The sequence below is a fragment of the Antedon bifida genome, chromosome 2 (genome assembly GCF_963402885.1).
Source record: "Antedon bifida chromosome 2, ecAntBifi1.1, whole genome shotgun sequence".
Taxonomy (NCBI): Eukaryota; Metazoa; Echinodermata; class Crinoidea; order Comatulida; family Antedonidae; genus Antedon; species Antedon bifida.
Window position 1 is genome coordinate 7,402,419 of NC_136227.1, and position 17,143 is coordinate 7,419,561.

The window sequence follows — 17,143 nt, forward strand, 5'->3', positions numbered from 1 at the left end:
GTAGAATATATTAAAAATTTAAAGAAAATCGATCACAGATAAGCGAGTTGCGCTCTGTTGAATATGGTGGTCCATTACAAAAGGGGAAAAAACGTTATTTTAAAAATTAATGTGGCCAAATGATGACGTCATACCATTTTGTACGTCTAATGTGTATATACATTTATATCTACAACTCATTGGCTTCCAGAATAAGTTAAACAAATTGGGGGTCATCGTGCATTCTGAAGAGTTATTTTCATTTTAAAAAAGACATATTTTTTACCATTTTTAGCACTTTTGTGAAATTAATGTGCGCATTTTGTCTTTTTTAACGTGCTCGTATACCGTTATTTTAAGTCGGAATGGACTCAAGATCGGTGAATGTACTAAGAATTGTGAGTAGAATGTGATTTATACATCAAATTTCATTTTTTACGCCTTCTAAGAATCGCGTACGCAAAAACGTGTTTTTGCGCAGTAATTTTTTGAAACACGCAAATGGCCTAATTCATGCTCTAAATTGATCAAAACTTAATTTTAAGCTTTTTAAAATCTTTGCGCGCGATTTCACGTGCATGACCTTGAGATGCGCAAGTTTTTATTTGTTAATATTTTTTACCTTAACCTGAAATTTACGTGTAGTGGATTTCATAAATATGTGATAATGAATTATGGACATATGATTGATAATGTGATTTCACAAAATGGCGTATACGTGACGTCACGGATGAGTGATCACGCTGAAAAGCTTATTATGGCTAAGTTAAAGTATTTGAAAGACATTGTGAAATTTTTGTGATCATTGTTATTCAACTTTTTGAGATAATTGTTAAACAAAAAGTGTACAGAAAGAAGAATAATAATAATATTTTGTACAATAACAATAGGTGATCATTTTATTCTAAATGATCACCTAACTAGAATTTAATTCGTCACTTTGACGAATTATAGGTGATCATTTTTATCATTTTACTGAAATTAATTTTTTTAAACATGCACGTACGTTAACATACGATCGGAAAATGTTGATGTATGCCATCCTATTATATGCTTATAGTGCTGAGTTGTGCCTATATGCCATATACAATATGTACACTATATACAGTGTAGCATAGGTGAAATTACGGGACACACATGTTCTAATTTTTTGGCATGATGACGTTATCAAACTAAACTTTAAGATGACAATTTCGAAAGATAATTAATTGAGCAAAAAAATATAAGATTTTGAAAAAAATTTGGCACGTAGAAGCGCTGTGCGCGCTCTTTGAATTGTGTATAACTTTGACGAAAATTTTGAAAAAAACTACTTTTTCAATTCAACTGGCCATATGTTAACGTCACAACATCCGATAGGCTTAATTTTTATATGAATTAATATCTACATTTCATCAGCTTTCATAATAAATTATAATCATCAAGGTAACCTTCAATTCTGAAGAGCTGTAAGATATTCAAATTTACTGCGAAGGTGAAATTACACGGCCTACGTTATTCAAGTTTTTACGCGTGATGACGTCATTAAAATGAAGATAGTGTCAACTCATGATAAAGATAATTAATTAAGCAAGCACATACTGAAAGTTGTGCGAAATTCGAGCACACATAACCAAGATGCGCTCTGTTGAATGTGATAATCTACACAAAAAGATAACAAATCCTAATTTTTAAATTCAAGTGGCCATTTGATGACGTCAAAACATTTTGTACGTAAAATGTGTACATGAATTCATATCTACAACTCAATGGCTTCCAGAATAAGTTAAAAAAATCGGGGGTCATCTTGCATTCTGAAGAATTATTTTCATTTTAAAAAAGACCTATTTTTCACCATTTTCAGAACTTTTGTAAAATTAATATGCGCATTTTGTCATTTTTAACGTGCTCGTATAGCGTTATTTTAAGTCGGAACTGACTCAAATTTGGTGAATGTACTAAGGATGGTGAGTAGAATGAGATTTGTAAAAAAAATTCATATTTTTTACGCTTTTTAAGTATCGCGCGCGCAAAAACGCATTTTTGCGCAGTAATTTTTTGAAACACGCAAATGGCCTAATTCATGCTCTAAATTGATCAAAACTTAATTTTGAGCGTTTTAAATTTTTAACACGCGATATCACGCGCATGAACCTACGTGCGCGTGCGTTTTTATTTGCTAATATTTTTACCCTTGACCTGAAGTTTACGTGTAGTGAATTTCATTAATATGTGATAATGAATTATGGAGATATGATTGATAATGTGATTTCGCAAAATGGCGTATAAATGTCGTCACGGATGAGTGATCATGCTGGAAAGCTTATTAGGATTAAGTTATATTATTTGAAAGATATTCTGAAATTTTGGTAATCATTGACATTAAACTTTTTGAGATAATTGTTACACAAAATAGTGTACAGAAACAATAAAAAGAAAAAAAATAAAGATTTCATACAATAACAATAGGTGATCATTTAGCATTCTAAATGATCACCTAACTAGAATTTAATTCGTCACTTTGACGAATTATAGGTGATCATTTTCATCATTTTACTGAAATTAATTTTTTTTAAACATGCACGTACGTTAACATACAATCGGAAAATGTTGATGTATGCCATCCTATTATATGCTTATAGTGCTAAGTTGTGCCTATATGCCATATACAATATGTACAGTATATACTGTATATCTATATACAGTGTAGCATAGGTGAAATTACGGGACACACATGTTCTAATTTTTTGGCATGATGACGTTATCAAACTAAACTTTAAGATGACAATTTCGAAAGATAATTAATTGTGCAAAAAAATATAAGATTTGGAAAAAAATTTGGCACGTAGAAGCGCTGTGCGCGCTCTTTGAATTGTGTATAACTTTGACGAAAAATATGAAAAAAACTACTTTTTCACTTCAACTGGCCATATGTTAACGTCACAACATCCGATAGGCTTAATTTTTATATGAATTAATATCTACATTTCATCAGCTTTCATAATAAATTATAATCATCAAGGTAACCTTCAATTCTGAAGAGCTGTAAGATATTCAAATTTACTGCGAAGGTGAAATTACACGGCCTACGTTATTCAAGTTTTTACGCGTGATGACGTCATTAAAATGAAGATAGTGTCAACTCATGATAAAGATAATTAATTAAGCAAGCACATACTGAAAGTTGTGCGAAATTCGAGCACACATAACCAAGATGCGCTCTGTTGAATGTGATAATCTACACAAAAAGATAACAAATCCTAATTTTTAAATTCAAGTGGCCATTTGATGACGTCAAAACATTTTGTACGTAAAATGTGTACATGAATTCATATCTACAACTCAATGGCTTCCAGAATAAGTTAAAAAAATCGGGGGTCATCTTGCATTCTGAAGAATTATTTTCATTTTAAAAAAGACCTATTTTTCACCATTTTCAGAACTTTTGTAAAATAAATGTGCGCATTTTGTCATTTTTAACGTGCTCGTATAGCGTTATTTTAAGTCGGAACTGACTCAAATTTGGTGAATGTACTAAGGATGGTGAGTAGAATGAGATTTGTAAAAAAATTCATATTTTTTACGCTTTTTAAGTATCGCGCGCGCAAAAACGCATTTTTGCGCAGTAATTTTTTGAAACACGCAAATGGCCTAATTCATGCTCTAAATTGATCAAAACTTAATTTTGAGCGTTTTAAATTTTTAACGCGCGATATCACGTGCATGAACCTACGTGCGCGTGCGTTTTTATTTGCTAATATTTTTACCCTTGATCTGAAGTTTACGTGTAGTGAATTTCATTAATATGTGATAATGAATTATGGAGATATGATTGATAATGTGATTTCGCAAAATGGCGTATAAATGTCGTCACGGATGAGTGATCACGCTGGAAAGCTTATTAGGATTAAGTTGTATTATTTGAAAGATATTCTGAAATTTTTGTAATCATTGACATTAAACTTTTTGAGATAATTGTTACACAAAATAGTGTACAGAAACAATAAAAAGAAAAAAAAGAAAAAACCAATAAAAAAAAAAATAATAACTAGAATTTAATTCGTCACTTTGACGAATTATAGGTGATCATTTTTATCATTTTACTGAAATTAATTTTTTTAAACATGCACGTACGTTAACATACGATCGGAAAATGTTGATGTATGCCATCCTATTATATGCTTATAGTGCTGAGTTGTGCCTATATGCCATATACAATATGTACACTATATACAGTGTAGCATAGGTGAAATTACGGGACACACATGTTCTAATTTTTTGGCATGATGACGTTATCAAACTAAACTTTAAGATGACAATTTCGAAAGATAATTAATTGAGCAAAAAAATATAAGATTTTGAAAAAAATTTGGCACGTAGAAGCGCTGTGCGCGCTCTTTGAATTGTGTATAACTTTGACGAAAAATTTGAAAAAACTACTTTTTCAATTCAACTGGCCATATGTTAACGTCACAACATCCGATAGGCTTAATTTTTATATGAATTAATATCTACATTTCATCAGCTTTCATAATAAATTATAATCATCAAGGTAACCTTCAATTCTGAAGAGCTGTAAGATATTCAAATTTACTGCGAAGGTGAAATTACACGGCCTACGTTATTCAAGTTTTTACGCGTGATGACGTCATTAAAATGAAGATAGTGTCAACTCATGATAAAGATAATTAATTAAGCAAGCACATACTGAAAGTTTTGCGAAATTCGAGCACACATAACCAAGATGCGCTCTGTTGAATGTGATAATCTACACAAAAAGATAACAAATCCCAATTTTTAAATTCAAGTGGCCATTTGATGACGTCAAAACATTTTGTACGTAAAGTGTGTACATGAATTCATATCTACAACTCAATGGCTTCCAGAATAAGTTAAAAAAATCGGGGGTCATCTTGCATTCTGAAGAATTATTTTCATTTTAAAAAAGACCTATTTTTCACCATTTTCAGAACTTTTGTAAAATTAATATGCGCATTTTGTCATTTTTAACGTGCTCGTATAGCGTTATTTTAAGTCGGAACTGACTCAAATTTGGTGAATGTACTAAGGATGGTGAGTAGAATGAGATTTGTAAAAAAAATTCATATTTTTTACGCTTTTTAAGTATCGCGCGCGCAAAAACGCATTTTTGCGCAGTAATTTTTTGAAACACGCAAATGGCCTAATTCATGCTCTAAATTGATCAAAACTTAATTTTGAGCGTTTTAAATTTTTAACGCGCGATATCACGCGCATGAACCTACGTGCGCGTGCGTTTTTATTTGCTAATATTTTTACCCTTGACCTGAAGTTTACGTGTAGTGAATTTCATTAATATGTGATAATGAATTATGGAGATATGATTGATAATGTGATTTCGCAAAATGGCGTATAAATGTCGTCACGGATGAGTGATCATGCTGGAAAGCTTATTAGGATTAAGTTATATTATTTGAAAGATATTCTGAAATTTTGGTAATCATTGACATTAAACTTTTTGAGATAATTGTTACACAAAATAGTGTACAGAAACAATAAAAAGAAAAAAAATAAAGATTTCATACAATAACAATAGGTGATCATTTAGCATTCTAAATGATCACCTAATAAAGATTTTATACAATAACAATAGGTGATCATTTTATTCTAAATGATCACCTAAAAATGAGTCATGTTAGAGTCGCCAAGAAAACTGTCGGCTAACTAGTGGTTAAACGCATGTAGCACGTACGCCAGTTCATCGAAATAGGGCACCTTAAAAGATAAATGATATTACGATGACACACTATGAGTAAGAATTGGTTCTTGTTATAATGATTATTCGATGAAAAATTGGGTTAACAAAATAGACGTGTTTTCGTCGAACGTCGAGTGTTTAGTTAAATAGACGTGTTGCGTCCAACGTACCTTGTATGAGCTTAGTCAAATAGACGTGTTGCGTCAAACGTCGAGTGTTTAGTTAAATAGACGTGTTGCGCCAAACGTTGAGGGTTTAGTTGAATAGACGTGTTGCGTCCAACGTATCTTGCATGAGTTTTGTTAACTAGACGTGTTGCGTCAAACGAAAACTACTTCAAACAAAGGATGACGAGGAAACGCCATACATGGACGTACGGAGTATATTGGTAATGATATAATAATGTTTACTTCTTTTCTCTTTATCAGGCCTATTATGGGTTTGTAAAACCTCCGATGAGATATGATCGTAGAGCAGGCAAACCTCGTACACAGCACAACGCCGCACTTTGCCAGGCCTGTCAAGACGGGGAATGTGACAGCCGTCCTCGAACTACTACGAACCCAGTAGCAGGCGGTGTAGTTAGTACTACCGGTGGAGGAACCACTGCTCCACAAGCACCACCACCACCGCCGCCGCCGCCTACGACGACAGTCATACAAACCACTCCACCGCCAAAGACGACGACGATACGAGCCTAATTCGTGTGACGGGCTGTTGCCGATACTTAATGAAGTGTAAGCCTGTAGCCGTTTTACAAGAAAAGAGTATTTCTATATTTTAACAAGTTCTATGAATTTTGTAATTTAAAATTGTTTATTTTTGCGCTACAAAACACAGAAATAATAGTGTATTTACGGGCGATTTTCAGTGCCATGTTTTGTTGACACGTGTCGCCGAAAAGGTCTATAAAAATTGCTCTCTTTAGTGCCTTGAACACTGTACTACCTTACGATTAACCTCTCAGAATGTATATAATTATTTCAATCTACCAGTATAGCCATACTCTTTCCATTTTGAAATGGAAGAGAATATCGAGTTGTTGCTTCATCGCATAAAATAAGTAAAATTATCTTCTTCTCTATGGGCCTATTCAGGCTTAGGTTATTTACCCAAGTAAAAGTTGGTTTCATGTGCACATTTATCGCCAACTATGTTGCATAGGAACCGACGTACCCGTGTACATAGTGTAAGCTTAAACGCAGGCTATAAAAATTGCGGGAAAAGCTAGTACTTTTACTCTGAAGAGTTGAGAAAGGAAGATTTAAAAGATTTAAAGTTTTAAAAAGCAATGTTTAAAACAATAGAATATGTGTATATAATTGTTTCTTAATATAGCAATGACGTCATGTTAGTGTTTTTTGCACTTTTAATTTTATGTATGCACTATGTACAGCAGAAAGTAGTTAAGAATTTAGAGGTAAACAAACTTTAAAGTGCATAAAATGCACTATGTTGTCTATTCTCACCAAAGTCTTTCATTGTTTGTTAAGCTAGACGACGCGCATTTGTTTTCCTATCTTGTTAAGGCAGAAATCATGAATAATGCATGTTTCTGACGTCACATTGAACAAAATTATTTGGATAAGGCCTGTATTTAAGAAATAGGTCGACTATCGTATCTTGTAATAATCTCTCTCCCATTATTAAAAGAAATCGAAGAATTCGAAATGTCCACCTGAAGCCTATACCAACTTCAGAAACCTGTCACACAACCTATTTAATACAGGAGTCTAAATGCTTATAGCGCCCGTTATAATATCTTAATTTATCATTCATGGTTTTTGCTTGAGAAAGATAGGAAAAAAATAATGCAGTCGGCACAATTGACTAGTTAGATAATAATATAGTTATCAGTACTTAATGTTGACCTACTAATATTATTATTATTTTATTTCTTAGACAGATTATTATTGAAAATTGAGTAATAGAATTTTATTTATGAAGTACATAGAGTAAAACCTCTATTAAGGGGACACCTTCGGGATCCAATAGTGTCTCCTTAATAGGAGTGTCCAATTAATTGGCCGCTATTTGTTCCTTTTATGGGAAAGTCTCCTCAAATGAGTGTTCATGAATAGAGGTGTCCCAAAGGATAAGCTCAGTTGTAATGTATGTCTATGCAGAAACTTAAGATTGCGGGGAAAAAAATCAGCTTTAAAATGTGAAATTACGAAGTAAATAGACGCATCATGTTGTTATCTTGAAACACGTGAACGCGAACTTTACTTGGGGTGTTTATGACGTCACATATTCAACGTTAAAGACATACGCAAGCGTGTGTGAATTTGTTTTAAACAAAAGCGGGACTTATAATAAGCGCGTTTGAGAAAGAAAACTTTACCGTTAATTCTTAGAAAAAATCCCTATTATTAGATTGTATGAATTGTTGTAAATATTAGTTTTTAAGATTATTGTATTTCCGGCTATATTATGCCGTTGTGAGTTTTAGGGCGTTTAACAAAGAAAACGTCGGAGTGAAAAGGAGTCTATTTATACGTCTTGTCTATTTTACGCAACTTTGAAAAAAGAACTTAAGGGCCTACTAGGAACTTACAAAGTTAAATATAACTACTTTTATTACGCACAATTGTATAGTAGAAAGGATCATGTCAAAGTTATTCTACTACTGCAGTTTACTGCAGTAAGTAAAATTGTTTTACAACAAAACCGTACGTTTTCAATGAAGAAGTTTATTGTCCTTGAAATAAACAGACGTGTGTATGTTTATCTAAAAAAAAGGTTGCTAAATAATTGCATAAAAAGGTTTTAAAGAATAAACAAAAGGTAATTACTGAAGTAACTGCAGTAGGCCTAGAATATTTTGTTTACATGTTCCATAAAGTGGTTTTGATTATGATACGGTTCAAAATTTACATCTATCAAATAAATATATTAATTACCGGAATCATACGGTAAATCATGGATAAATGTAACCACTGTAGACAGTAGAATCATGAATCTATAAAATTAATTGTATAGCTCCATGGTAGAATTATGGTAGGGCATACTGAGGTTAAGTTAATTCATGACATGTATTATCTTAAGACTGTGATTTCAGATAGTATACAGTAAAGAAAGTTCGCAAAAAAGTGACTGGCACTACACTGTACCGTCTGTAAGACTCTCACTTTCTGTTCTCCCAAACCAGCAGATCAGTTTAGTCAGTTTAGTACCGGTGTCACACGGTTCCCATGTGATACCGCCCGTTGTTAATTAAACTTTGCTACCAAATTGTTTTGATAATAAAACAATACTATGCAATCTATATCCGTAGTAAAACACTAACAGATCATTTTGAAATCTGCTTTACCAAAGTGGATGGATGACGTCAATTAAAATTTCCAAAATTATGTAATTTCACAATAATAGATACTTTTCTTTTGAAATCAACTGGTCTAACAACAGGATTTTGTTGAAAGTTTACAGTATCATGTCCAATGGCAATGAACAGACTGGTATATTCTGTCTGCTGACGGCTGACACCTAACTTTTAGCATGGAGGAGATCATCCATACTTTTAGCAATAATGCCTAAGTGTTATAATGTTATTTATAAGTGGTCCACTAACTGACTAGGGTTGCCGCCAGCAGACACGAGACTGTTGGCTGTTTATTGTCACTAGACATGATACTGTAACATTTTAACCGTACATGTACCACATCACATGTACGGAGAGACCACCTGGGAATACAATTGTGAGTGTCCACTTCAGTACTGTATTTCCTAAATATTTGGGGATGACACATAAAGTGGCTGGTCTAACAACAATTTGCTTCTTTTTATGGGGTTACAACTAATTCATATTATAAAGTATTGAATATATTTTGTGTTCTCAAATATACGTATAAATTTAAAGTTTAAAATGTGTGATATAGATTTTTTTTTCTTTATGAATGTGACGTTAGTTTGTTTACAGTCTTATATGTTTTGTGTTCTCTAAAAGTACGTAATTTTTAAAATGTTTTATCAGGATTGACAGTAGGTTGGTGTTCTGTAAGAACGAGATTTAGGTTACTTTACCACAAGAATTATCCAAAATATTAAGAAAGAAAAATATTTAAGAAAAAGACAAACTATTAATTAAAGCTCGTCGTGAAGTACACGCACTTGATTCTAAAGTATTTTCAATGAAAATTGAATCGGTAGAAATTATAAAGAAAAAGTCAGTTCCTTATTATAGAATACACACCAAGATTGACGTTGGGGCGAAAATGAAACGAAACAATTTCCACTTAAGTGAATAGTATTATATTTGTAACGGCCATTCTACTAAACTGGAATTATTTATTTGTGGTGTATAAGTAGATTTCTGCGTTTAGAGGGAAGTTAGAGGTTCAGAAAAAGGGTATATTAGGTAAAATTAGATCAACGTAAAAAAATGCAACATCGCCTTAAGGCCCATTTACACTAGGACGAAATATGCATTTTTTATACTTAAAACAAAAGAAAAATAAAAACTTGTTATTCTATAACTATAGAATAACCATCTATGTTTCCTTTGATGAAAATTATATTTTCACACGTCCAATCAAATGACGTCATGATTAGTAAGAACAATCGTGACAATACAACGACTTTATTGTTTTTATTATCATGACGTCATTTGATTGGAATTTAAAAAATATCATTTTTATCAAAGACAGCACAAATGATTATCCTATAGTTCTAGAACGAAAACCTTTCTAATTTCTTTTGTTTTATGTAAAAAAAATGCATGCTTATATATTTATCGTCGATCGTTATCGTCCTTGTGTAAATGGGCCTTTGTGCTTTGTTTGAATAGTAGCTACGATTTTATTATTTTTAATTTAAACGTAATTATAAGATTATACTACCACCTCATTTTGCAACAAAATGGCTACTTCTGCATTGAAATGTATTTTATGCCAACTAATACTGTTCTGTATTCTAATTGTAAAATGTTTGGAATTGACTTTTTCTTTACACAATGTTCTGCCCAGTTTTGTGATGGCATTTTTGAAAGAAAATAAGATTGGTTATGTGCGGAAATGACGTAAGCAAACTTACTTTACATATCCGGATTTACCCTGTCATTATGCAAATAATATTGACATATGACCTTAAAGAAAGCATGGACAAGAAAACGGATGTGATTTAATTTACTAGACCTACTTTGTTTATTTAATTAGAATGTAATGGAAAAATGCAACAATATATTATAAGGAATTTTGTCTATTTTTTATGTTATTTAATTTGCAATGAACTTTGTTTTCGTAACTAGTGCTTGTTTCGGAACTCTAACAATGTACAAATAAAGAATATTAAAAAAAACATGTGTATATTTCTTTTGTTACATTGGATGCAACAAAAAAAAAGGCGTTTGGCCTTAAAGAATGAAATTAAAATAAAAACATTTGAGGAGGAGAACACAACAAAAAATGAATGATTCGGGGGAGCGGTGGGGTGGGGGCTATTGTATATGAATCTAACACTCTAATCGTCTGGTCCTGGAAGATATTACTTAATGCTGTTCTTGAAGACCTGACTGATAATTATCGCTAATTCGCAATTTATAATCAAACTTCAAGTATTTACACAGTCTAAAGACCTGGATAAAAAAAGAAATTACAAAAAAAAAGGAATGCATCGCGTGCGGTAACAGAGAAAACAAACTCGAGGTCGTGGTGGTATTAGTTTTGTATATTACAATAATGGAATTATTTTCTCTAATAATTTTGGGACTTTCCCATGACGTAAGCATATGTCTTATTATTCAGAACAATTTATATTGCAAAATGCAATGCCACCTGAACTGAATTATTTAATTGTGTGTTTAACATAATTAATCGAATATTGAATTTATAAAAGGTTTTTGGGGAGAATATTTATTAAACTATAAACCAAACCATTACTGTATTAGTAAAAATGTATAATCATGGAAAACTGCACATTAAATCTTTGGCAAAGGAGCGCCCTCTTGGCAGCAAGTATAGGCCTACAATTATAAAGCTCTCTGTCTACACAATCAAACTTTATGCGACACAAAAATGTGATGTGCCCATATATGGACATGATGATGTCATATCACTACCATATTTGGGCATATCACTACCATATTTGGGCATATCACACTTGTTTTTTCAAACTAGTTTGATAGTATATAGACAGACAGCAGCAAGGTCTTATGTACACTACAAATACGATACGATAACGAGTGTCATTAAAATACGAAGAGAAAGTAATACTTAATTGAGTCGGTATTTTGTTTTATTTTTAGAATAACTTCGCACACTACCATCCCTTACATCTGGAGCTTATACCAAAGAACATAGTGTCGTCATACGTCACATGTACATTCTCTAAATATTAAACCAATCAGAGCACAGTAAAAACATTTTTTTTCAAATGAGAGTGCGCCATGCAGCATGCAACAGACGGCAAAAGTTAAGCAAAGAACGTCTGATTAATTCAAGAAAGTAATAATTGTTTATAAATTTGAAGTAAACACTAAAACGTACACATCATAAGCAGTCAATTACTGCCAAACTACTAGAAATAAGGTATGTCAACTCATATGCCAACAACGCCCGATGGCCAGGCTACCAGCTCCTCTCTGACTTAGACCAGTCTAGTTTAGTAGGATGCCTATGTAGCCTAAAACATAATAGGGCCTAGACCCTAGATCAAAGTTGATAGATAGTCTATATGCGGATTAAATGAATGCAGATCAGGCCTACTACCTTAAAAATGTTTTATTTGTCAGTGAACTAGCTAGCTAGTCATTAATAAACATGCGCTGCATACGAATCTAGGCTAGGCTTGTGTTGTACTAACTAAGCCATGTTAGTAAAGCGGGCGATATATTGATCTCAAGCAAGATGTTTATGCAGGCAGAAAGGTCAAATTAATAATCTATTATCCAGTTCTAATCTTGATCAAGATACTGGACATTTATGTGTATAATATATTTTGAATATTAGGTGACACATGCATCTGAGAAGCAAAATAAATAAAATAAAAACACCACTAAACAGGGTTTCCAACAGTATAAAGTTATTTTATACAATGTGTTTACCATTCAAATGCGAAGGGACCGTCCATCCCTGCTCCAAAAAATGTAGGGGACATCTCTTCCCAAGGATATGCACCATCAGTGCATACCATTGTCTATGTACACCATACAGTACAATAATTAACACATATAGGCAGATAATAGCTTAAATAATTCCAAAATTTATTGAACATAATTATATCAGATCAAACAAAATTTAAATTTTCAGATTTTCTGGGAATTCACAATCATACCACATATAACATAACATTAATTACCATTTAAATACTAATAAAAAAAGAAACGATTGGTTAATACGTTTAATCACAATAATATATTGGTACTAAGCAATACACATTAACGGTGAAGCAGGAAATATTAGGATGTTATATACAACAATAAAGATATTGAATTTCCTAGTGATATAAAGATATTGAATTTCCTAGTGATATCTGTGTCACCTACTGCAAATGTATCTTTACACTATAATGTTTGGTTGGCTGGACATGCGGTCTCCACCACTTTAGCTCTGTCTACACTATCAAACTTTATATGACAAAAAAATGTGATGTGCCCATATGGACATGATGATGTCATATCACTGCCCTATTTGAGCACATCACACTTTGTTGTCAAACTAGTTTGATAGTGTAGGCAGAGCTTTACACATTATTGTCAACATTATTGTACTGCAGTTACTACATTTTGTTTACTATTTTTTTCTACTTGTCTTTTGGGGGTTAATTATGCATTTTTTATTGTAATGACTGACTCAAAAACTTCTACATTAAAAAGTGTAGTCACTGCAGTAGAATAATTTTCACCTGATCCCTAAGCAAACATAGTGATGCCAATGATGCAAAAGCAACACACAATGATCTAAATAAGGTTTTAAGAAGATTAAACTAGATTGAGAGCCAACCCACCAAAACAAACATTGATGTACCATTAGGGTGAATATGAAAGTAGTTTATTATTTATCATTTTAATTAACATCTTACTTTTTTTAGGCGTACAGTACATAAGGAAATAATACGATGTTTGACTATTTAGTAACTCTATACAAGTTCTTTATTTACACTTGATGTTATGCACTGGTTTTACAATATGACGTTCTCATTTATACAGGTATGTGTCATTCTCTATTTACATTTCATATAATAGGTTCTACTGGGAAATTAAATCGACCAATAAAGAACTGTAATAAGATTTTCAATTACCCGTAAAATAACATTCGATAACACAATTTGCCGTGTTTAGTGAAATAAAAAGTCCCTATGTATGCCAACATACATATAAGATTTACCTTTTATAAGCACATTGTATAGTAATCAAATATTTGCACTACAGTAAGTATCAAAAGAGGTAAAGCATTTATGGACTGGACTCTTGTTTACAGACCACTGTGTAAAATTTATGAAAAAAAAGTTTGGTAAATTGTATTTTATTATCAATTGTTTAAGATGTGAATAAGGTACACATGTCTTGTATGAGTCAAAGATGCTCTCCAGGTGAAGTACCATCCTGACCTGAGAGCACGTCTTATTTTAAATAGTCAGTACAGTATATTTTTTTAAATAATTTTTATGTATGTAATGTTACTTTCTATGGACCAGAGATTATATGAATTGAATGAATATCTAATGTCAAAAGTAGAATATATAATTTAAAGTAAGCCGAGATACTTTACAAGGCCGTAGCTACCAGTGGTACGGTGGTTTAGAAGTGCATTCCTAGAGGAGGGGCATCTTTTGAATTTCTAAAAACTTTACATACAAGTTATTCAAATTTTTGAATTTTATATAGTATATATACGCTGAAGGGCTGGTGTTTCTCGGAAGCTCTGCAATTTACATTTTGTTTTAGCTTTTTGCTTATTTTAGTTATTATCTCCATTGAGATCCAGCCACTGATAACTACAGCATCGTCATTTTTTCAGTTGCTTATTTCAGTTATTATCTCCATTGAGATCCAGCCACTGATACCCACAGTATTTTTTTCAGTAATTTGTCTTTGGATGTTTATATATAAATATATTAATTATTATTATTACAACATTAGTGTTTTTCTAGTATACTGGACTAACCATACTGGTAGCTATGGTCTATGCTTTGTCTAATACTGTAGTCCACAACCATATTTTACAATTTACAGATTTACAAATAATATTATATACTAACATCAAACTTTGACCTCAATTGTACACTTTGACCTCAATAGTAAACTTTGACTCCAATAGTAAACTTTGACCTCGATGCATTTTCTATGTTTTTTTAAACACTATACCAACCACCAACCTGAGTACTCCAGACACCCATTAAACTTTTTCCACAAACTTTTAGGTTTTTTAGCACATTAATTTATATCCTGAAATGATCACAGTACAGTACCCGCATAAACTTGTTGTACCAACTCTAAATTCAACTGCATAATGCTATATTATCTTTCTAATATACATGAACTATACCTCTAAAATAAAATGTTTATATACTAATAATTTGATGGCAAAACTAAACAGCCGATTCTTGTACGGCAACGTTAAACATCCTTTTATAATCATGTCTGCTGTTGGAATACTCCTAAATTTTAACTTATACAACCTTCTAAATAATCTCTTACTATACCACAGTATCCCATGGGATGAAGGTAGCTTTTAGAAGACACGATACAGCAGGATGTTTAACATCGCTAGACGTGATACCGATCGTGTATCAAGTAAACTAAAACTAGACAAAGAAAAGAAAAATCAGTTGCCTTAAAATACACGCAGCATAGAAAAAATTGCAACACAGCAAAACTTCAACAACTGCAAACAATTCTTTTAACCTATGGAAGAGCAGCATACAAACTTGTACAAATATTTCAGTTGATAAATAATGGAATCCACTATTGGATTGGTTTTTCTCCAATTAAAAAGAAAAGAAAACTTTAAATTATTAAAGAAAGGAAACCTTGAATTTGGCTTAATGATTATGGTAACAAATTAACACTATAGTCACGGTATCTTAAATAGAAAGATTCTAACCATTCTAAATCATTTTAACCACTTGATTGAAAGCAATTCATTTTATAATTTTGTACATAACCAGACCCATTTGTAAGCAATAAATTACATTTAAGAAAAAAAGAAAGCTCTTGTTTAACATGTAAAAACACAATTTTTAAACCATATTAGAACAAAATTTAAAATTCTGCAAACACTTATTTTCTGTAGGCAGTATAGAAATCTGTATTTACAATATTTACAAATTCTGAAAAAAACAAACAAAACACCTCAATATTTATATTACAAATTAAAACGGTAATGAAAGGAAAAAATGTAAGCACCCTTATTTTGTAATTTCAGGGACGGATTGCAATATAAGGAAAGGGCTTAATGAAAGTCTACAGCCAAAGTACAGTACATTGTAATGTCATGGTCATGTAACTATATTAAAAAAGTAAATAAAAGAAATTTCAAATTTTAAGTTAATTATTAGGAAGCATTTGGTGTGACAATTGGCAACCTAACAAGTTATTTCACTTCATTGTACGAATGCAGGGAATGTAGGAAGCACTTCCTCTCGCTCCACCTCGACTAGAGTTTTGTTGGTTTCTAGGTCCAGGCGTCGACTGACGACACATTGACATGACCTTGTTCTAGTTCCACAGCAGTCACAAATCGAAAGCTCCCTATTCTAACTCCTCCCTTATTTTTTTTATAAGATTATACGATTAAGTATTCCATTCATGTACATATATACATACATATATTTATTCATGTATTACACTACTTGTGTGTATTATTGTAGGTATAAACATTACAAAGTCTCTGCTAAAACCAGGTGACCATTACCTTTTTATTGCAATCCGCCCTAGGTGTGTGTTTTTTTATATAAATATTATGAATATTATTAATAGAGAATAACTAAATAACCTTTAGTCAAAAATCTAAAACAATTTAAGGCTTTTAAAAAACAAGTGTTATAGATATATATAAAATGGCAATAACTACATTTTATGAAATACCTTTAAAGATTTTTTCATAGAAATAATAGAAATAAAAGATAATATAGAAACATATTAAAAATACCAATATGACATGATAATATTTTCATATGCTGTTATTAAAACTGTAATTAATAAAAAAAATGAAGTTTAGTCCAAAAACCCTGAGTGGAATAGCTGTTTGACATAACCCTTGGTATATTTAATTTAGTTAGCATATTGAAAATATAAAAATGAACAAACTGAATATTTCTTTTTTAGTACACAGCATTGAGGCCTTAGGCATGATGTACTCGAGTGAAAATTTATGTATTCCATTAATTATTTGCTTAAATAATAAAAGGTTATTACTAATAATTGTATCATGTTTTATGAAAATTTAACAAGCTTAAAAATAATATCAATGTTTGTTCTATGTAGTCCTGGTTGTTCTATGTAGTCCTGGT

General features: G+C 31.8%; 1 protein-coding gene across 2 annotated transcripts in view; it reads left to right on the forward strand.

Moving 5' to 3' along the window:
• The window catches only part of LOC144836068 (receptor-transporting protein 3-like), a 30,124-nt gene extending 23,202 nt beyond the window's left edge, over positions 1 to 6,922 (forward strand). For both annotated transcript variants that reach the window (XM_078691247.1, XM_078691248.1), the window contains exon 4: positions 6,124 to 6,922. In XM_078691247.1, the coding sequence (XP_078547373.1) occupies positions 6,124 to 6,396 (273 nt within the window). In that variant the 3' untranslated portion in view covers positions 6,397 to 6,922. The remainder of the gene's footprint in view (positions 1 to 6,123) is intronic.
• The last annotated feature ends 10,221 nt before the right edge of the window (positions 6,923 to 17,143 follow it).